Raw genomic sequence first — 23,831 nt, 5'->3', positions numbered from 1 at the left:
GCATCCAATGTTTGCTTTAACATAGTGACGCGGTATGCCTAAAAGACGAGACAGTATGGACGACACGATACTAAAAATTATTACAGTTAGGTCATAGAAGTAATAGATGGGGTAAATGCGGAAGTCTTGCCATCTTAAAAATCTAATAAACTATTATGGTGGACCCCTCCACAACATTTTTCTGTGTGTGTGCTATAGTTATCAGTACATTAAATTTAATCGATTACCTCATGATTCATACTACCTGAGACTTTACCACACACTTAAAGAAATGGAGAGTTGGCATACATATGTTTGTGGAGTTTCTTGTTCTTCATAATATGATGCTATGAATTTCTTAAATGCCCTAAAATTATCTATACTTGAAATTATAGACAATCGGCCAGTAGAAAATACATAAAACGCAATCTTGTATCTCTACCGATTATTCGCCAAACGCGTATACAGTGGAACCCCGATTTTAGATACCCAGAATTCATCTTTCCATTATTTGTGTGTAGTTTCTGCAGTCTCATATCATTTTATTACATTTAGTTTCCAGTGAATTTCAGTTTCTGATATATTCAAAATTCAATTAAAATAACGTATCAAAATAAAAAAAATGATTTAATTGAACACATTCAATTGAGTGCATGGCAATCATTGAATGATTTCCAGACGCATGTGTGTGTATACATCGCTGCGGTGCCCAAGAGTAAGGTTACACAATGCGATTGTATAAGTTTTGTTTTTTTTTTGTTTACACTCATTAAAATAATGTCTCAGCAAAGAAAAACATTGTTCGTTCAAGAGAAAAGAAACATCGATAACGTGAAAGAACACATCTACATAATATGCTCCAAATTGATCTGTATGGTTTTTTTAATATCTATTCTTTTATTTAAATTTTCAAACATACATAATTTAAAAACACCTCAAATATATAGGTACCTACCTAGGTTCTAAAAGAAATATTTTTTAAAAATTACGACGCCTGACGGGACACAAACCTGCATCCACTGGATTCGTGCCACTGTGCTTTACCGATTAAACCGTGTGCGTCCTATCTAATTAAATTAATTAGTATTTAATTATTTTTCTAGTAAGCATTTTCAAATTATGTATGTTCAATAAAGATTGTTACTTTCTCAAATCTTGTGAATTATTCATTGATTAAAAAAAAACGGTTTACACCCTTTTTCATTTTTTCTTTATTTTCATATCAAAGTCTCCCTAAAATCGGGATTTCACTGTAGTTTAGCAGATTGACTTTCAATCTGAGAGAGGGTAAGAATTACAATTGCCATTGGTCTATTACGAATTGTCCACTCACGTATTTAAGCAGTATAATAATCCTTGCTCCATATTATGAGAAGTTTGGTTGAATTAATAATTTATTGTTGACAGACATTCTCGAATCATTAATCTATAATACATTTTTTGCAGACCCTAAACATTACTAAAACAACAAACATTCTGTCACACTTAGATGATTTCGTGACATTCTGGTATTATTAATGTACTAAATCGTAAATAAGATTCGGTAGATAATTCAGGTGAGAGGATAAAACTGTCGATAATAATGACCTCGGATAACATACAAATTGACCAAGCTACTTCTGGAGCACAGGAAGAAATAGTATTTCCACATCTTCTGTATTCTGTGCAGTCACTATAATTAATAATTTTATTTTTAAGTATATTTTCGATGTAATTTTTGTATCAGTTGACAATGTCCTATTGAAACTGATGAAATTGGGGTAATTGTGCCGCAGAGGTAGCCATGAGCTTTTATAATTATTTTTTTTTACGAAAACAGTTTATTCCATGTAGACAATTATAATAAATACCTTTTTTTGTCGGCGCGTCGGCTTTTCAATCCAAAAATCGTTAATTGAAAATAATTAAGTTAATTTTCATACATTTTGATATACCATTATCACAAATTAAGATTATATGAGGTAATATTAGGTTGGGGTTAGTTAGATTAGGTTAGGTTATGTTAGCTTAGGTTTGGTTTGGTCTAAAAAGAAAGTTGTAAAATCTCATGGCCACCTCTGCGGCACATTTACCGAAATTGGTCCTGATTATTATTGAACTATGTGGAATAAGTACTACATAATATTGTGTTTGATTTTAACTACTACAATGTTTTTCCAGTTAACACCATTAACCTTTTCTATGCCTCCACGATATTAGCATGGAAGTATCTGACTGAGTATTGTTGTAGTAGAATAGTAGATCCTAAGTTTTAAACTATCTTTTCTCTTTATTGTGTAAAATTATTGAATTGTTTTGACATAATCTCTGAACATTATGTCAAAACAATCCAATTGTTTTTTTACTTAGCAGGGCAGTATAAAACAAGGTATCAGTGTATATTACATTATTTATTCTATATACTTATTGAGGAATAGATTCGTGAAATTTGCATGTCGATAAAATTATTACATAGTTAACTGCATGTTTTGAGTACCTGTTCCTCCCAAATTGTAATAAAATACAGTACATTATATATACTTTGTCACCAAATCAGTAACGAAATCACCTGCAGTGTGACCATCAACTAATGTGTTAAATAAATGCAGTTTTAAAAATAATGTCTTGAGAGTCAAGACGCATCAATATGAGCAGAAAAACACAACTGCTTTCAGCAAATTGTTATTTTTACACAATTCTCTCTTTGAGGACATACTATTCTGTTTTACTGATCAGTATCGATTGCGTTTTGTCGCCGGGTTACATCACTACTGTTAGGTGGTTGTAATTGATTGGGGTAATATTAATCAATACATAATTTCTTTGGTAAAAGGATGGAATATTTTTTGTTAATACTAATCATCCAAATATTTAAATTAATATTAATAGTTTAATATAAATTAATTGTATATATATAATAAGCTGGCTCATTGTAGCTTGTTAGCTTTAACCAAGTTAAAAATATTGACATAAGCTGGTACAGATAAAATATACTCTATTTATACCTATTACAAAACATTGCATAAAATCATGAGAAAAATTTATTGAACTCAGGTCGAAAAAACAAAAACATACTATACAGTATTTGTATAAATCTTTATAAAATGCTGCAATGGATAATATTAAAATTGATTGAAAACCCAAATAGTTGGTCTGGTTAAGACGTTTTTAAACATAGAGATGAATCACTGACCTGCTTAAATTAAAGATTACAATCCCAGAATTTTCAATACCGGAATTTCCAAAATAGTAATTTTAATCATGGGATTTGTACGAAAGTAAAAAATTCTTAAATCAACCTGACTGTTAAATTTTACATAACGAGAGAAAAAAATATGTCAATGACAACTGTTTCAAATAGTCTGAAACTATTATATACGTCGATGTAATTTTGTCATGTTATCAACTAACAACATGCACCAGCGCAAACAAACTCGGTGTGCGCACTGCACTACACGGTAGATTACAAAGCTTCACTCTTCCATTATTACTGCGGTTTGTGATTACGTTTACCACAACTTGTCATATTATACCTTCTCGTGTCTGTAATTTCATATAATATTTCAATTTGAATTTAAATAGTGTAAGAGAACAGGTAGAATAATCTACCAAAAATTCAAATATTTTTAGTTCACAGAATTTAAGCAATTTTTGACAAATATAAAACATACAAAAACCAATTCTGGGATTTCAAAATCAAGAAATCAAACGAAATCCTGGGATTGCAAACCTTAGTTTAAATATATACTACAATACTCTACAGATATCAGTTAGATAAACGTTACTAGTGAGACCAAGCCTTTAGAAAAATATGCAGTTGACACTCAGTTTACCACGGTCATATTATTAACCGAGCAGGGGATTAACTATTTAATATATTTTTAACTAGATAATATATTTTTTTAAATCAAATTTTGTGTTTGTTGTAACACCTTCGAGACGTGCTAAGTGATCCAATATTATTACTATATTTTTACGAATGACTGACTCATCCCTTTTCACTGAAATTTAATGTAATCTGTAACGTTTATTTAACACATGCAGTAAAATTGGATAGAAATATTGCGTAGTTATGAATAATTTTATTGATAATACATATCTTGAAAAATTCTTGGAACGAAGCACTCATTCAGCATGCGATAGATACGAGTTCAAATTCCACTTAGTTGTAAGATTTTTTAAGGTATGGTTCTGATAACGAAGTTATGTATTTTCAATAAAAAATATTGCCTCCTTAAGTCTTGTTCATTCATTTCCAATTAAAAGAATACCGTAATTATATTTTTCATTAATGTACTAGCAAATAGATTGTCCGGGGAATAACCTTTCTTCTCTACCCTGGTAAATCGGGAGTCAACTGTTATATGAGGCGTCCATTTTCACAATTCAATTTGTGAATAACGACACTTTTGAGTGTCAAATGGCGTGAATATGTTGATAATTCTAAAAACACAAATTCTCAGGGCATCTATTTGTACGCTTGGCTATCTGGGGTAAATCAAATAATATGTTTTTGGATGCTTTTAAAATTTAGTAAAATTCTCAACAAACTGAAATTTAAAAACATTCCTGATTTACCACAAAAAGTCAAACATAACTCTGATAATAATTATTGATGTTTTTAGATTTAACAATATATTCACGCCATACACAGAAATGTACTGGTTGGTTTTAACGTTAATTTCTATTTTCCGTTGTATTGAATTTTCAAAATTACAATACAATGTTCCTTATATTGTATTTAATAAAAGTAAGTAAAATAAAATTGGACATCATTCTATTTATCAAAATAATGGGTTACTGTGAGATGTAAACTTTTTAAACATTTTGTACATAAATGATTTTGGCTGGTTTTAGATTTTATAAGGTCATTACATATAATATTTTTGTTAGACTTTAACTGTATGTGTGAATTATCAGTTGTTAAAAATAAATACCTCATAGACAAACTATTTAAATTCAATTTAAGTTAAATTAATATTATTATATTACAATTGGAGCAAAGTACCTTATACTTTAATAGCATTTAGAATTATTGATAGGTACCTAATTAATAAATACATACAATATTTCAATTACAAATTTCTGTGTAATATATCCATGTTGAAGACAAAAAAACATAAGGAACATTTTGGCGAAAATGTGCAACTTATAGGATGAAATCGAAAAAGAATTATTCTATGACGAAATTAGTGAGAAAGCCCACAGCTTTCACTCTGCCCTGAGAGAAGCTGAAGATCGAGAGGGGTGGAAATTTAGTCGCTCAAAAGATGACAAAATTCCAAGATGGTCATCGTGTAAAGATCGGAACAACCAAGAAGAGTAACAATAGGAGGAAGGCGAAATTGAAAAATACCTAAAAACAGGTTACTTTATTTTTATGGTCAAACCTTACTTACGATATGACTATTTTTAGGGAATGGGAGAACTGGGCGTCACGACAATTGGGCGCCGCACCGTCTAATGAAATACATAGACGTTCATTACGATTTTATAGTAGTAGATGACAAATTTTAATCAGTTTCTATCTACTACTTAGTGGTTTTAATTCATTTTGCTTTTAACATATTGATATTTATTACGGATTGAGAATTATCATGCCTGAGGCTTTATATAAAAATAATTACAAGATAAAAAAACTTTTTATATACAACGTTTTTAAATTTTCTGTTGAATCATATAAACTTGAATTGACTAGCTTAAACAATCAAAAAAATTTGTACTTGATACTTCTACTTAAAGATAGCTAAAAGTATTAAAAAATGCATTGGCATCGTGTTCTGATATATTGTGAGTTTCAAATGTCTAACTAGTCGGGAAGTTAGTTAAAAATCGATTGCAAGATTTGTACCAGACAAAGAACCACCGGACAAATAAGAATACGAGCTAAGAAAAACGTTGTAATAAAAAATCTCACTTCTCGTTGGAACTTAAACATATGCACAATTAAATCATTATTTACGTATGCATATTTAAATTCTCACCAAGCATAAAATAATACATAATATAATAATTTAAATATAGATAATAATATTAAATATACTTTTTAAAAGTACCTTCATTCATGAATTATATTTTCGAATTTCATTTGATTGCGTGGCGCCTAGTTGTCCCGGCGCCGAATCGTCTTAGACACCAATTTTTGTATCGAAATAAAATGACAAATAAATATTATTTTTAATTTGATTTCCTTTGTGATTTTGTTTAAGAACCGCTGAAATGCTGAAATCATTATTAAAATCAATCACTGAAGTGTAGATATTTTACTAAATAAAATTTAAAATACAAGTAATATTAGGTATATTAAAAAAGCAATCATTAATATTAAAAAATGCTTACAGAAAAAATTAGACATACAGACAGTTGTGTAAATATTTTCGTATTAAAATAATAACTAGATGTATATTATATGTAAATGTTTAAATTAAGTCAGAAATTCTAACTTAGGTAACAATTTCTTAAAGAACTATTCATAAATATACTAATTTACATAAGTGGTCTTACGTTACGCTAACTAGTGTCGCCACATTTTGTAGCTAAAACATGTGACAGCTGTCAAAACGGAATACGGGATTCAAGCAAATATTACTAAGTAAGTACAGTATAACCTCGTTTTTACGTGCCCGGAATTCACGTTTTCCCGGCAATTGCGTGTAATTTTTTCAGTCCCGAAGTATTTCAATACATTTAATACCCGCATTTACGTTTTTCTTTCCCGCGATTTACGTCGGAAATATTCAAAATATGCAAGTTACGCGCGCTTGACAATGATTGGGTCGTGACATTCGAACGGCGTAAGGTGTTTGGAGGGAAAACTCCGTGTCTTTAGAACGGCACACGGTGATTGGTTGGCGAGCGACGCTGTGATTGGCCCGAGTTCGGCGCATAACAAGGTGATTGGTCCATTGGTCGCCATCTTTTCTTTTAGCATCGTGTTTGTGTTTTGTATACACTCCGTCTGTCATTATTCTGTCATTTTGTCATTTTTTTAGAAACATAAAATTTAAATGTTCTTTTTTTCAATACCCCCTTTTTACATTTTCCCTCCAATTAGGTTTTTTTTTCCAGTCCCTTAAAAAACGTAAAATAGGAGTTATACTGTATTATGTTTGCGGCAAATCAAACGTGTACTGATTTTATCGACGCAAATACGAAAGACCATTGGTATTAGTAATTGAATGATGTTATATAGAAATTAACAAAAATAAATAAGTAACATAATTAAAATTTCATTAATGCACTTGAATAAAATGCTAGCGCCACTATATCCACGGTGTGAGCATTTATTCAAATAAACCATTTTTTTATTTAAAGTTTTATATAAAGGAGTCGTCCATAAACGATGTCACACAATTTTCAGTATTTTTTGAAACCCCCTTCCCCCATTGCCACAAAATTTGTTTGCCTAACAACAGTTTGCCTAAATTACGTCAACACCCATGGTGGCTGCGCGGCTTAAGCGTTGGACTATAACGTCATGTTGTGAACGTCTTAAACTTATAATTTGTAATGTCCACAATAAGTTAAAAAAAAAAAAATATGAAATTGAAATAAATTGAATCCTGGTTCTGACAAGTACACATATTGTTTTTAAATTTGTGTATGAGTCAGAGTATGGACCTAATAGGTTGAGCAAGTGGCTGACATCCATTTCTCGTAAAAACAAAATCTGTCAATACAAACCTCCACTCTGTGGATGCCCATATGAGCCTATTAGGATCGGACATGGTCGAAAGAAAAATTACATCACTTTTTTAACTTACCCATTCAATAAAAAAAACAAATTCATTGAAAATGGTCAATTTTAGTATAAAGTTGTGACGGAATATTTTATTTTCAAAAAATTAGTTTTTATTTTGTTGCTTCTGTTACATTTTCCATAAGCCCCTATCAACACAAATTACCACATTATATCCGACCCCACTCCCACATTGTCATATATGGACGACTCCTTAACTTTACTGTGTATAAATATGATTATTCAATTTATGTTTTCATACTTTTGCCATTGAATGTGAATTAAAAAAAATACTTTCAATACATGGAAAATCAGAATTTTAAAGAAGTTGTCGCTTTTATGTTAGATATGGACATCTCTCGACTATGTACTGGGTTATAATAACAATGTTTTAGTTAGTTTAATATACCGGACACGTTTTGCGGTATTCGTGAACATGCCTACTATGACATACCATAATAAAACATCTGGTGTTCGAATTTAGAACTAAGCTAATCACTGTATAAAAAGTATTGAATGGTATGTCAAATGTTAGCATGTGGCGCCCTCAGTCAGCGTACAACTTATACTGGTCGATCTATACACGAATAATTACAATTCAATTCTATATTGAGAAGCCTTTTGACGATTCATCTTTTCTTCGATCATTTCAGGATAGCCTATCTCAAGTTATTCACAAAACCATATGAATATTATTTTTTATGGAATTTACTGTTTATAATAATGTTTGCGGTTATGACAGACGTGGATGAAAATAGTAGCAATTGCAAATAATAAAATTGCAGCTAATTTAAACAGTATTCTTTTTTTTCAGTTTCACTTTCATGTATTTAGGCTCCAAGTAATAGCAGTGGCGAAGGGTGGAGGTAGGATGTTAATATCCACCATAAATAGTGCACATTAAACTTTTGTTAGTAATACGATTTTTTTGTTATTGAACTAGGACTACAATTTACAGCTGATGGTGTTGGTTAGTTTTTAAAAATCAATTAAACCCTGCCTAAACTAAAACATAATAGTTTTGGCATATTTTGGGCGATACGACAAAATTGTGCACACTTTTTCATTCATACTTATCTGTCGAGGGTCCCAGGTTCGAATCCTAGATCTGGCAAGTACACATATTGTTTTTCAAGTTGAGTATGAGTCAGAGTATGGACCTAATAGGTTGAGCAAGTGGCTGACATCCATTTCTCGTAAAAAACAAATTCTGTTAACACAAACCACCACTCTGAGGAGGCTCATATGATCTTATTAGGATCGGACATGGTCGGAAAAAAGAAAGAATACATATTACACATGCTGTTGCTGTTGAAATTCATTAAGCCCTTCCTAAGCCAAACTATAATAGATAAAAAGTATTATTCTATCTATAAAATATCCAAATTTATGTATGATTAAATTCTATAATTTTAGATATTTTATAGATAGACGAGTATATTTTGACTATTATCTATTATGGCTTGGTTTAGCAGGGTTCAATTGAATTTTAAAAACTAACCAACATCATCTATAAATTGTAGTCTTATTTCAATGCGAACAAATAAAACGTATGACTGACAAAGTTTAATATGCACCATTTATGGCAGATCTTAAAAGCCTACCTCCACCCTTCGCCACTGTGTAATACAGATGTTTTTCTTTAACGCCTTTATGTAGGTATGCAGTAAATTAATTAATTGACAAACAATTTAAGTTTAAAGAGAAGAAACAGTATGAAGCGGACCATAATAGCGGTAGGTAAATCGGGGAGAACACTATGGCCTAAATTTGAGCTATAACACATACATCTTACAGTAGAAGTATATGTAATTTGGGGACATCTTATAATTGGAATCTCACTACAGAAATTGTAATCTAAATGTTTATCACATATCATCACGTCACTTAATAAAACTGTAGATTCTGACTGGTGGAGCCATCTCTCCAGAATGACTCTTCAACGACCTGGGCTCTGCAGAGGGGGCAGGTCTGCGTGCGGTCCAACCACTTGGAAACGCAGATCTCGCAGAAGATGTGCGTGCAGCTCAGCCGGATGGGTGAGGAATACTCGTCGTGGCATATCGGACAGGTCCTGCCGGCTGACAGCAATTGCTCATTGTTCGGACAGACGCCAAGGTTCTAAAGAACGATGCAAAATATTATTTTAAATAATTCACATGTTGTGATTTATTTTACTGAAACTATCAAAAAGTGTAGTAAAAACCAGTGGCAGCAGGTGGTTTCCAAATTTATATAGACTGGGAGTGCACTTATTAACCCACCGCATTTGGAAGAAAATTATTCTATTCAATGTAGTTTTTCAAACAAGATATAGTTTTTGTTTTATCACTATAATAGTAGTAGAGTATCATAATTACATCATTCTGCATGAAAATGTCAAAGAATATGCAAGCACGATAAAATGGCTGATAAACTAAAACTGCACTATAATTCATGGGGCTTAAAGTCAACTGTACGAGTACACAAATGGTTATACTAAAATAATTTAGCTCAAAAATATGACTGTTTATTGTAGAAGTCCTGGGTAGATATTTTATGATAGGTATAAAAAAATATCACAAATGTCCTAATAGAAATATTTCTAATACTGTCATTCTTCAGGGCCACAAATTTTTTATACGCCTACAATACCTACATAACAAATTAACAATTTAAACAATAAATAATATAATCCAGGCACCCGTCTAAATAAATATTATATGTCATTGTGAGCGACAACCATATGACTCATAATATATAATTCAATGGGATTCACATTAACCATTCGAATAAATGATTTCCGTGATCAAAGCTTAAAATTAAAATAATATAATATTTTGGGGCTTACAATGTTTTGCTTACATACAAATCGAGTGCTTAAAGTCAGACAACGTTATCTACAAAAAAGTGTTTTTTTTTTTTTTTTGAGATAACGTTATTTTACATTTACGGCTACATGATAGTCAAACAACGTTATGTCAATCTTTTCTAATTTCTTATTAAATCGTCAGTAAATTTTAACGCTAATTACATAAGTTACCCTTGTTTTCATATTTTTTAAAAACTATCCCTATAAATTTTAACATCATCATAAGCAAGATAAATGTACAATACACAATAAATTATAAAATATTAACATTAGGTTTTAAATAAACATTTCCCTTGTAAAGTTACAAGAATCTAAAATAACGATTTTTGACTCTCCTGTAAAGTTGCACTTTTGTAGATAGTGTTGTTTGACACTAAGCCCTCGATTAATATAGAGTGATGCATAGGTTCAATGTATTGTATTAGTTTTTTAGACGCGTGTACAGTTAACATTAAGATGGACTAATGAGTTATGAATACCAAAATTTAATGATCATTTTATTTTAATAAATCAAGAGTGCAGTGCACTTGAATGATATTAGAGCAGCCGCCACTGGTGAAAATATTATATAACTAATTTATAAAACCAATATCCAATATGACTTACAGAATATTTCAATAACTGGTACCCAGCCGTCTTAAACAAAGTCCCCTTCTTTACAATCTCAACACTCTTGGATATTATATACGCGGTGGAAAGAATGACTCCCATCACTTTCTCGGTGCCTTGATATGCTTCCAATAAATAGTACAACCACGGTTGAACGGGAATAAGTGATCTGAACAATTGAGACGCTGCTTCCAAGAAGAAGTACACCTTTCCCTGAAACAAGAGTAAGTGGTTGAATTATAAGCCAACTAAAAATAGCACAGTAAATATTATTCAATACGTGATGCGACAAAGTGACAAATGCGATACGGTTGCAGACAAAGCCAAATTGATTCATATTCAAAAACTGATGAGCCAGTCAAAATATAACAAAAAGCATGTATTTTCACACAATATGACATACTGAATGATCTATAATATTATATAGTATATAGGCAAAACCTGTGAAAACATTAAAAAACATCTTACCAAAAATAATGTCAAACCGGGATTTTATTTTAATATCAAAGTTGGTAGATTAATGATAATAAAGACCCCATAGAATTTAAAAATAAATCTGGCATTTATACATTACAGTGCAACAATTGCCCAAAAATTTACATGGGGAAAACTACGAGGAAATTAAATATTAGAATTTCGGAGAACTTAGCAGCCCAAAGATTGGAGAAGGAAACATCAACATATGTGAACCATTTATTAAATGAAAAACATACATTTGACATTGAAAAAGGTGCAAGATTATTTCAGTGTGATTAAAAATTATTCTGCCAAGAAATGTTAGAGATAAATAGAGCACAGTTGCAGAGCCCACCTATCCTGAATGATCAGCTTACCTTTCTTAATAGCCCATTGCTATATCCTACTCTATAACTTCCTAAACCCGCCAAAAACACAATTTAATGCAATTAGATATTGATCGGCTAATAAAATGGGCATATTTACGCTTAAGTACCACAAATATTGAATTTTGGACTTGTCGGTTTTTGGAAATAGAGACCTCAATTAACAAATAAAAAGATATCACAATCAAAATTTGGAGCAATCCTATTTAACATTACCACTAATCTACAATACATTGTTTATTGTCATAACTTATTCTATATTACGTTAATAAAATTTAGCAAAATCTCGCATGTTTCGAAACAAATGCCTATTCATTCAAAGAAAAGATATTTTTATAAGTATTTACGCTTGACCTTAAACTCACAAATTTAACCAAATTTCAACAAACACATAAGATCAATAATTATAGTCGAATATAATATTTTACAGACTGATGCATTCAAATTGACCATACTTTAGATTTCATAAACAATTACCCCACTTACCATAGTTTTAAATAAACAATATTATAACACTCACCCTTTTAGGAAATGGTAATATCTTCGCGGGCAGACACGTGACTAGTATTTTAAAATCGACTGTAATCAATTTCAAAATGAAATCCGTCACGCAAACAATCCATAATAATTGCCACACGTCCAGTGGTTGAGTATACGACGGGATCAATATGAGAAGACTAGAAAACTGGTGGCCATAGTCGAAGACATAGTCTATGAAGAATATGCAGCATATAGTGTATATGAACTCCAAAGACAGTCTCCGGATGCTCCTGTTGGCTTGCTTGGCCAGTTCGTCTTTCACAACTCCGTTGGCATGGTAGAATGTTATTAATAAAGTGATGAAGGTTAGAAGACCCTCGCGGTGGTCGTACGAGAATTTCGTCAGCAATATTAAAAAGAATGGCGCGTATTTAAACACCGTTCGGAGGAAATAGTAGAGGTCCGGCTAGAAAAATAACAATTGAATGTTGAATATTTCAATTTATTTTGTAACATATTGTGGACATTACAAATTATAAGTTTAAGACATTCACAATATGACATGAAACATTACAAAAAGAAAAAAGTAATAAAAACGATAACAATGAAAATATAAAAAGAGAACATAATATAAACATACAAAAGCAGTGAAAATACAATTATACATCTATAGAAGTTAAAAGAAGTACACCGAGTTTGCTAAGGAGACCCTATTTTAAGAATTTATAAAATAGTGTCCACCTAACTCACCCTCACGCAAGTGTAATATATCAACACCCGAAGCAATTTGGTTGAACATAGTTATCGCCACCCCAATTGGCATTACCAGTGGCAGGTTGGTTCTGCACCTTGGGAGAATAAACAACTGATGCTCTCTATTTCTAAGATAGTTATAAGGGACACACAGGTCAACACTGCCCAGAATGGCAGATTTCTCATTTATACCTCGTATAAGTATAAAAATATATGTAGTTAAATAAAGATCTCTTTTATATTATTATTATTGTCAGTTTACCATGATAGGTTATTAAAATATTTCAATAATAATCAACTGATGCTGTCAATTTCTGTCAAGATAGTTAGTTAGTTATCAGGGATAAACAGGGCACGGACCACATCAGAATATACGACACAGAAGATTGCCAACAAAAAAATAAATACTTACTGAAGCATTCTGCAAGTCATTATTCCCCTGATCTCTATCGTTTCCTTGTCCAGGAGGCGCCTGGGGCGGATTCTGATCCAAGAGTCTATCAGCATGACTGCTCTCAGCATCGACATTAAACACGGGTATCAATGGTTGACCCCTCGATTCATTTACTTCGTGACTTCTATTAATACCCTGATTATCGGTAGACGCGGCAGCATTGCTAGATGATCCCGGCCCCAGGTTTATATGAATGGTCTCTCTAGGATTGTAAATACCCGGCGCTTGGCTACGCTGATCTAATCGAAATATTTGCTGATCGTTCTGAGAGTTTCTGATGAGTAGAGTTGTCGGTGATATATTTGTTGAAGTATTACCCTGGAAATAAAAATTGTAACGAATGTCTGTTGAATGGGAATATATATTTATACACCAAGAGACAGTTTGGTGAAACTAACATAATTACATGAGATGTCACATAAGAAAAACCAATAAGAAAAAGTCACTCAGAATATGGTCATAATCTAACAAAAAATACGTAGATATTCCATGTGCAATTTCATTGTCCTCTTTTATTTTTCAAACATTTATTGCAAAAAGGGGTTTATCAGCTTATAGAAATGAGACAGACTGTCCTAATTTTAAAATATAATATATGAATCCCTATACATAGATGACATATTAGCAAAACAATTAATAATCAACATCAGTTTCCGCGATCAGAAGTTTGTTTTTTAAATTTTTTCTTTAGTTTTCTAATTGATATACAGCAATAAGAGTAAGAAAACTGCACAATATAAATTGAATAATCATAAACACTAAATAATTTAATGTTTAATTGAATAAATGAATGAATCGCGGATAAAGTATGTATAAGGTGAGTCGGGGTAAGTGTAAATTTTTGGTAAGTGTAGCTACTAAGATATCTCAGTATCTACTACAAATTGGATGATGCCATCTATGGAAAGGTGATAGCAAAGTCACCAATTTATAAAAATAATCAGAAATGGTGTCGATACCATGTTTTTTGAGGTGACTACATGGATTATTTTCCAGACGACATTTTGAAGTCGACGAGTGAGATGGTAGCTGTTACTAAAATATTTTTTTAAACACGGAAATCTGCACATTGTGGTTGTAAAAATTGGTGAGTATATGTGTTTTGATACGCTGCTTCACGTTGTGTTATCGTTTTACTACATTATAAGCATTTGAAACCTTTAATCAAGTAGACACACTTCCCCGAAGTAAACACGTGGGGTAAGTGTGCCTTTGTATTGTGTCACACTTCCCCCATATATTCTCTATGAATTTGCAAAGTCAATATTTTAACTAGTGATGGGACATGACGCATTATTTATATCAATCGAAGTATCGAAGATCGAAAATGTTCGTAATTGAAATAGAATGTTTATATGTAAGAATTTGTATACCAGTATAACCTAGATAATTCGAAATCCATGGCACTCTGAAAATTTGATTTCGAATTCGCGAAAATCGCTATAAATCGAATTTTCTGAAGAAGAAATAAAAATCGTCAATTTTTATGGGGATTGTTCGACTCAAAAATGTTCTTCTAAGCCTATAATTCTGGATTGCAAAGTTGTTCAATTACCAAATAAAGAAGTTACCGAAAGTTTAATAGAAATGCCACTGTTACAAAAGTTTCCTGCAGAAAATATAGAAAAAACTTTGTTTGAAACACTTTTGCTGAATTCTATCAGTAGTAAGGCGCCTATAAAGAATAAGAGAAAAATGATTGCCCCAGTAGCAGAATTGATTATATGTTATGATGTTATAGAGCGAATGATAAATAATGTCCCAATAGAAAAGAAAATAAAGCCATTGCAAGACAAAACTAACATGCAGAAGAAGGTATTGAAACCGATAAAAGAACACCAAAACAAAAAAAAACACGAACCCATGTCATCGGAAGAAGATTTGTCATGGACATCAAGTGACGAAAGCGAAGATAATATGCAAGACTATATTAATGATTTTCTCGGCGATGAGGAAAACGATCCTTCAATTAATATGCTTAATATATCAATGTTTGATCAGTTTGATGATACTGCAGTTGCATCTAATTCAGAAATGTTAGAGATTGGAAAATGGATTGTAGTACAATTTGCTACAAAAAAAAACTGTGAAACATTTTGTCGGAGTTATAATAAAACTTGAGCATGATGACAGAATTCTGACAAAGTTTGCAAGACGATTAAAAAAGAAAACGAAACTATGTTTTCATTTCCAAGAGTAGAAGACATTTACGAAGTGCCTCAACCATCAACTGGACGAAGAGGCGAAATAATTTCCAAAACAAAAATCTCTAGTTACAATATTCAGTAAGTACGAGAGTGGGTCAATAATTCCTTTGAAAAAAGCATTAAAACAGTTTTTATTTTTGTATTTTTTTTTATTTCTCAACATAATCTCCTTGGAGCTCAATACACTTGGTTAGACGTTTCTCAATTTTTTTTAAGCCGTCAGAAAAATAAGTTTTCGGAAGGTCCTCAAAATAAGCATTTGTCCGATCGATGACTTCTTCATTTGAAAAAAAACGTTGTCCACTTAGCCATTTTTTTAAGTTTGGGAAAAGGAAAAAGTCACTGGGGGCTAAATCTGGCGAATACGGTGGGTGGTCGACCAATTCGAACTTCAATTCTTCAATTTTAGCCATTGATCGTAAACATGTGTGAACACGGGCATTGTCCTGATGAAAGAGGATTTTTTTCCTGTTTAAATGAGGCCGTTTTTCTTCAATTTTGTTTTTTAGCTGGTCCAATAAAGATGCATAATAATCCCCTGTTATTGTTTTTCCTTTTTCCAAATAGTCAACGAAAATAATTCCACGTGCATCCCAAAATACAGTAGCCATAACCTTACCAGCTGATTTTACGGTTTTCGCCTTCTTTGGACATGGTTCGCCTTTCGCAATCCACTGCTTTGACTGTTCTTTCGTCTCGGGAGTATAGTGGTGTATCCGTGTTTCATCTACAGTCACAAAGCGACGAAAAAATTCATCCGGATTGCGTTGCATGAGCGACAACAGGGCTTTAGAGGCCACCACCCTATTGCGTTTATTGTCGACTGTGAGCAAACGCGGCACCCATCTTGCAGAAATTTTTTTCATGCCCAATTTGTCATGTAAAATAGAAATGACGCTACCTTTTGAGATCCCTGTAACCTCAATTATCTCACTCAACTTTAATCTTCGGTCACTTAACACCATATCGTGGATTTTATTGATCATTTCTGGTGTAGTCACCTCTACAGGACGTCCTGAGCGTGGTTCATCCTTTGTTGATGTACGACCACGTTTAAATTCATTTAACCAGTTATAAATAGTTGCAAGTGAAGGAGCAGATATGCCGTGAACTAAATCCAACTCATTTTTTATTTCCTTTGCTGTTAACCCTTTTATATTAAAATGTTTAATAACAGCTCAAAACTCAATTTTCTCCATTTTTGTAAACAAGCAAATTTTTTTTTTTAAATGTACGAGAAACACACAACAACCCGACCAATCTGATTGAAACTTCGCAGCATACTGAATCGATAGTGCCGCTGCATGAAAACAAACCGCTTACAGTACTAGTCGCGCCACCTGTCGGCTTTTCTAAGGACTTATTGACCCACCCTCGTACCTAGTCATGCAATTTCAAATATTGCAATTCGAAATAATTAAGTTAGAATAAATAGTTTTGTAAGTTAAGCACTTAACTTGAATTTTAAGTACAGTAAAAACGAAAGAATGATTCGAGAATGAGACCCAAAACGTTACTAGAGTTTTAATGTTTTTGTGTATTAATTATTATTTTTTCTTTTATATCTTACTCTCTATTTGTATCCACATTTTATTTTTGCTGATTGTTATTTAATTTTGTAATAATACGAAAATAATCATGTTAGGTATATTAAATTTCATCAACTGTTTGTTAATGCTCACTGTTTCGAGCTAAAAAAATAATGTTTTACCCAGTTAATTCTTGGTGAAGCTATTATAACATTTCAAATTTAACTCATTCTTTCGTACACTTATTCTCACGCCGCACACAATCGACAAACCTCTTCATCGTTTTGATTTTACTGTATGTGCTTACGTCTTTGTCATGTAAGTACTGACTATTTTTAGGGTTACTCTGCATTCCTGTATTGTATACTTTGTATTTGTGCTCTTTCGAGACGAATAAAATTATAAGTTAATCTTCAAAAGCCTTTGATTGATTTACCTACCACTCCTGTTGCTGAGATAACCACATTAAATAATTAAGTACCTACCTAATAAAAACGTGATTTTTGTTTCAGGACATCACTAGCTCTACATACATTAGTATGACACACTTACCCCAAAAAAATGATAGAGATCATTTTTGTTGAAAATCTATACAAAAGTTTTAATTTAAGAATCAATATCCATTAAATGATATATTACCTTTCTATGCATGTAATACGTTATGGTTTTGGAGAACTTTTGGAATAATGGTGAATTTAGTTACACTTACCCCAATATTGGGGTAAGTGTAACAAACTGACTAGTAATCAAAAAATATTAAAATGTCGTATTATAGTAAGATATACAGTGGGTTCCTTCTGTACATATTAATTGTAATGATATTGTTGATCATATGGTACAGTTTTCAACTGTTTAAAACATACCTATTCATCATGAACCAGGTTGAAATTCATCTCATTAAATTCTATGTCACACTTACCCCGACTCACCTTACCTACACTGTTTTCTCATTCGTATATTTTTTTATTGACATGGCAATGAAATTAATATGTTATTAAGATGCCATCTGTTTACATAATTAGATGTGAATCTAGTGTCAAAACATATGTTAAGCCTTACGGTCGCATGTTTTAACACAACATAAGAACATGCTGAGGTACATCGAGGGTGTATTTTACTAGCATTGATGACGTACAAGAAAAAACCTCTAAGTCAATTAAAAATATTTAAAAGCTTTATATAAATAAACCAAAAATATGCACTAAACCAATTTCAATGATTTTTTTATTCTTCCATTGTCCGAATTATGAAGACTGAATTCTGCCATGCCACATGGACACGACAGAAGATTTTTTAATGAAAATAATTAAATTTTTCTAATCTTACAATACCCCCTCCATTTACATTTCCCCACTATTTACGTTTTTTTGTCAGTCCCTTCAAAAATGTAAAATCGGAGTTTTACTGTATTTATACAAACCTAGGGTGAAGGTTTGTATTAACCCTTTCGCTGCGAGCCATTTTCGCGGGAATTTATTTTCAGTCAACTGATCTGTTAAAACGGTCACTACAGCTAAAACAGATCGATTCCAAAATTAGAAAATAGATTACTAGACGAACTATATATCAGTTATTCCAAATGCACCAAGAAATAAACTATATTCGTTACATTCTCACTAAAATAAATCGAAGAAATTGAAGACGCTAAAAATTATCCAAGCTTTGACCGCGCGTTCAAAATGGCGGCCGTCCAGTCTTCACATACACGGTTTCAACACATACTACCGAGAAATTCGACGCGTTTGTATTTGTTATACACAGGGCTGTGTTGAATACATGCTGCCGTGTAGTTGGTTACGGTCTATGACAGATATATTACTAAATCACTTGTGGAATAATCAGTGGGTTATCGCTTATCGCATTTAGTAAGTCGTAAACTCAAATTTTATTACCGTTTCAAATTCTGAACCTATATTTATTTTCGTCACCATAAAATAATGTTGTCATCCACTTATTCATTAGGATGTTTTGGAGAAAAAATAATTACCGCACTGCGAAAATACTATTATAATATAATTTATGAGGCGCCGTCGGCTTTTTCATTGTACAAAGGGCCTGTCGAATAATCGCCAGGCATGTGAACAGAGCTAACACAGTTTCGTGGCACATAAAAAATATAAATTATTACCCATTATAATAATGTAAATATTAAACATGGAACAATAAACAAAGCCAAACAAATTTACTGGAGAGCTGTGCATCGATAAAATATTTTCCAGCATTATTTCTTCGATAATATTATGTGGTAGTGACATTTTGGCGGGTGAAATAATTATTTCACATATATTTATAATGACAAAAAATACTAAAAACAAATCTTCAATATGTTTCTTTCGAGATCACAAATCACTAAGAGAAAATACATAACACTAACGTAATCATAATAATTAATTAAAAGGTAAATAAAAATATTATCGATGCACACTTTTCGATGCATGACCAATGTTTTGTTTTGATAACCCTGGTGACGCATCTAGTACACCCGTCTTCGCAATGGCGCGCGATTCAAACAACTGAATAAGGAGTGTTCTTTTCAAAAATATATTTCCTTGTGTTTTACTTGACATTTTTATGATCTGTTGCCTGATATGTCTACCTAAAGGTTTGAACTAATTTTGAAAGCATATTATCCACAAGTGTCTCTTCTAGTTTGGTCAAAAATACGAGATAAAGTCTATGGCATGTTTACATGCCATACGCAGTCTAAGGGTTAACAGATTTTTTTTTGTTTAGTTTTCTTAAGAACAAAAAAAAAATCTGTTAATGAAATGGAAATGAATGTTAGCAACTTGCTCAACCTATTACGTCCATACTCTGACTCTAAGCACACAGTGAAAAACAATACGTGTATTTGCCAGACCCAGGATTCAAACCTGGGAACCCATGACAATATAAGCTGATGCATAAACCGCTCGTCCATCGTGGGTGATTGGCGTGTGTGTGAAATAAAAAATTTAAAAAAATTACCAGACAGTGCTAACTATCAATATTCTCAAACATCTGTCAAACTATTATGAGAGTATCATATTATTTGTTTTCTTTCATGAACCGATTAAAATAAAGGAATCCTATATTAAATTTACATGTATGTTTTCTCTCACCTTACTCATTTTAATTCTTTTACTACCATGGCAATTTGATAGGTACCGTCTTAAAATACAACACTGTTTTATACGGTTTTTGGAAGTTTTGTTAAAATAATAAATAATCTTTCTTAAAAATAACAATAATGCTACAATAAATTCTTCTTGTATTTTATTCATAAAATGAATTCCCTCACTGAATACTATCGAATATTTTTTATTTTGGAGAAAAAATATTTAAAAATCTTTAATTATACACATAATATAAATTTTTGGATTTCTTTTAACTTTGACAGAACATTTTCAAATTAAGGACAAAAATAAAAGACGCATGTTATAACTAAATATGATAAAATAGACATTTATTACCATAATGAAAAAAATATCAGCTTTATCATCATGCCATGATAAATAATAATAATAATTGAGAATGCATCAGACAATGCACCATAGTCTGCCCTCATAGGGAAAAAGGCAGCTTTTCGAGAAAAATAACAAATTGAGTTAGTGTACAGATAATGCTCTACGTGAAATTCTGAACCATTTGACATAAAGTCAAAAGCGGTATAAAATTTATTTCAATATAATAATCGACATATTGTTTTTCGTTTTTTTTCACAAAAACAGTAGTTATTCTAAACAAAAAGACATTAACGAGTTTCATAAGCAAAAACACAACATCGATTAAAAATATACTGGTTTTTGCTTATACCATAATAAATATCAAATGCATACAAATTATTTAAAAATTTATTAAGAAAAGTTGAAAAAACGTTAATGTCTCATTATCTCAAAATGTGACTTTGTCCAAAAAATGCCTTTTTGCTTATGGGGGCAGTATTGTACTCATAACTTTACTTATACTATGACTCAAGTATTAACCCATAGCTTACGGGCCGCACAAAATTGTGTTTTTGCTAATTACTTTTCAAATGCAAATTAACACGTTAATTACAAAATATAAACACCATGATCCTCACATCTTGAAGCGGGCCCCAGGCCAGGATCTTTGGCAGGCCCCCCTACCCATCGCTAGGGTTAAAGGCAGTGGGACTTTTCACAGAATCGTTTTCTAAATGTTGTTTCAGGTAAAATTAACCACTTGACTGTTTATCCCGAGTGTGACTCGGGCGCGGATTTACTTTACACACTGACTAGCCCGAGTCTCACTCGGGCGCTTTTTTTCTTAACTTGACAGGAATGTTTATCACGAGCTACATTCGGGAAGATCGTATTTCAACTTGTCACAAAGTTTATTATTTGTTTTGACTGATATTTGAGTGATATATGAGCCATATGACGTAATAAAAGCTTTATTTACTGCCGGGCAGAGCAGGCCTGAGTATATTACGAATTGTCAATGACTTCATTGTTCATTCATAGTTATTTTTGTGTTAGGTATGTCGCATGATATTGTAATTTGAATTTAGTTACTTTTGAGCACATTTTAGAAGTAAGTTCGTAAAAAATAAGTATATATTATTCATACTTATTAGCTTCATTTTAGTTACCAACCAATACCATCTACGGCGAATAAAGAAAGGCCTACTAGACGTGCAAAGTATGCTGCCCACATATGAATGAAAACGACAAACAAATACGGAAGGAGACGAGATTGTGATGTAGGGTTGTGTATTGAATTTTTCAAAATTTACCATACCAAAAAGACTTATTAAAATTATATTCGTAAAATTTAAAACATAAACCTACATATCTGTTGTGATAAAATGTAAAAAAACATTGAAACAATTTATAATAAAACGTTAAAAGAAAATTTCAAATTTTTCATAAAATTTTAAATATTGTAAAAAAGTGTTAATTTAATGTGAAAAAAAGTAAAACAAACGTAAAAATAAAATTTTTAATACATTGTTTAAAAAATGTTTAAAAAAATATCTGACAATTTTTAGACACTCTTTCTCACCAAAATCTAACTGGAAAGTGGTTAAGGGTATTCGGTGTATTTTTAGTGATTTTTTTGTATTGTTGAATAAATCCATTTGAATCATGGAGTTGTCAAATATCGACACACAATAATCAATAATTACATCCTACGACTAAACAAAATGTTAAGACTCTACAAATAAAATAGCGCCCCATTAGGGAAAATTTATGTTTATCTCACTTATCAGGTCGACCCGCCACGCCGGGCCCCCAGGCTAAAGCCTTGTCAGCCCCCCTTGTGGGGACCATGATAAACACTCATTATTTATTAAATATAGCATCACCATATTTGTTAAAATTGTATAACAAAAATTGTCAATTAAAAAGCCGATATATCGGATCTGTGGTATTCTAAGGGTTGATACGTCTTCACTCTGTCTCACTCTTGCACGTTTACATAAATAATATAATGGATTTATATGGTTTTTGATTGTAATTGAGTAAAATGAATATAAAAAAATATACATTTAGTATCTCTGTCTGATAATAAACTCACACCTATTCGTAAAATATTATATAGGCTCGAAATTGACGATGTTTAGTGGTGCGCTCTTGTGTCTGAGTCCGGACACATTCGGTGACAATATGTGACGAACAATGCAAATACACAGATATTTTTGGTTATTATTTTTAATTTAAAAAAAATGGATTGTGTTATTTCAAAACAGTGTAAGTTAAATCAGCATATTATATTGTATAGTTCCTCTTCCTAAACCTTGGTAAACTTGGTACTAAAAATATTGGACAAAAAATGTGGGTGCCACTCTCTTCTTAATCACCGATGTGCTTCTGTCAAAAACAGTTGGGAAACTCTGGTTTAGATCTTTTAGATACGTAATTTATATTTCTTTACATACCTGGATTAGTTGGTCCAATTCACTCATTAAATTGCGCGGCGGATTGTTGGGCAAAAGTCTAGATGTGACCCTGGCCCAATCCCGAAATCTTTGTCCGAATTGCGCCGACGAAGACGCATTATTTACGTCTTCGTCCATTTCTAGGGTTACATCCGCGCCGCCTTGGTTCTGGTTCAACATTTTGGTTTATTGACAGATCGTATTATTTACTTGTAATAGAGTTAAAGAACGCATTATTGACTGTATCCATTTGTTCTAAGTCTATACAAAGTGATCTAGATGTGACACACTATGACAAGTTATCGTAGAATAAACAGATAACATGCAATCAAAATTACAAAATATTACTTTGATCAGTTGCAAGTACGTCAGCTGTCAATGCTGTCATCCGTAATAGACAAAAAAACTCTAAAAAAAAACAAAAATTTATATAAACAGATAAATATATACCTACATATAATTTATTAATCAATAAATCAAGTTAACTTATTATTTTATTTTTCCAACTGTTTGTTTATTTATAGCT

At 31.8% G+C, this 23,831-nt stretch overlaps 1 protein-coding gene across 1 annotated transcript; it reads right to left on the bottom strand.

Moving 5' to 3' along the window:
* Positions 1-9,437: 9,437 nt before the first annotated feature.
* LOC147073332 (RING finger and transmembrane domain-containing protein 2-like) lies at positions 9,438-23,682 on the bottom strand. The gene is made up of 5 exons (XM_085945426.1): positions 23,306-23,682; positions 13,644-14,003; positions 12,519-12,944; positions 11,154-11,369; positions 9,438-9,817 (listed from the first exon to the last, which is right to left on the bottom strand). The coding sequence occupies exons 1-5, from the start codon at positions 23,483-23,485 to the stop codon at positions 9,584-9,586; spliced, it is 1,416 nt and encodes a 471-aa protein (XP_085801552.1). The 5' UTR covers positions 23,486-23,682; the 3' UTR covers positions 9,438-9,583.
* Positions 23,683-23,831: the final 149 nt, after the last annotated feature.

This window comes from Rhyacophila brunnea, unplaced genomic scaffold, assembly GCF_057557595.1.
Source record: "Rhyacophila brunnea isolate RB1 unplaced genomic scaffold, BYU_Rbru_1.0 scaffold_18, whole genome shotgun sequence".
Taxonomy (NCBI): Eukaryota; Metazoa; Arthropoda; class Insecta; order Trichoptera; family Rhyacophilidae; genus Rhyacophila; species Rhyacophila brunnea.
Note: the sequence above shows the minus strand (reverse complement) of the source record. Positions and strands in the feature narration are given on the sequence as shown.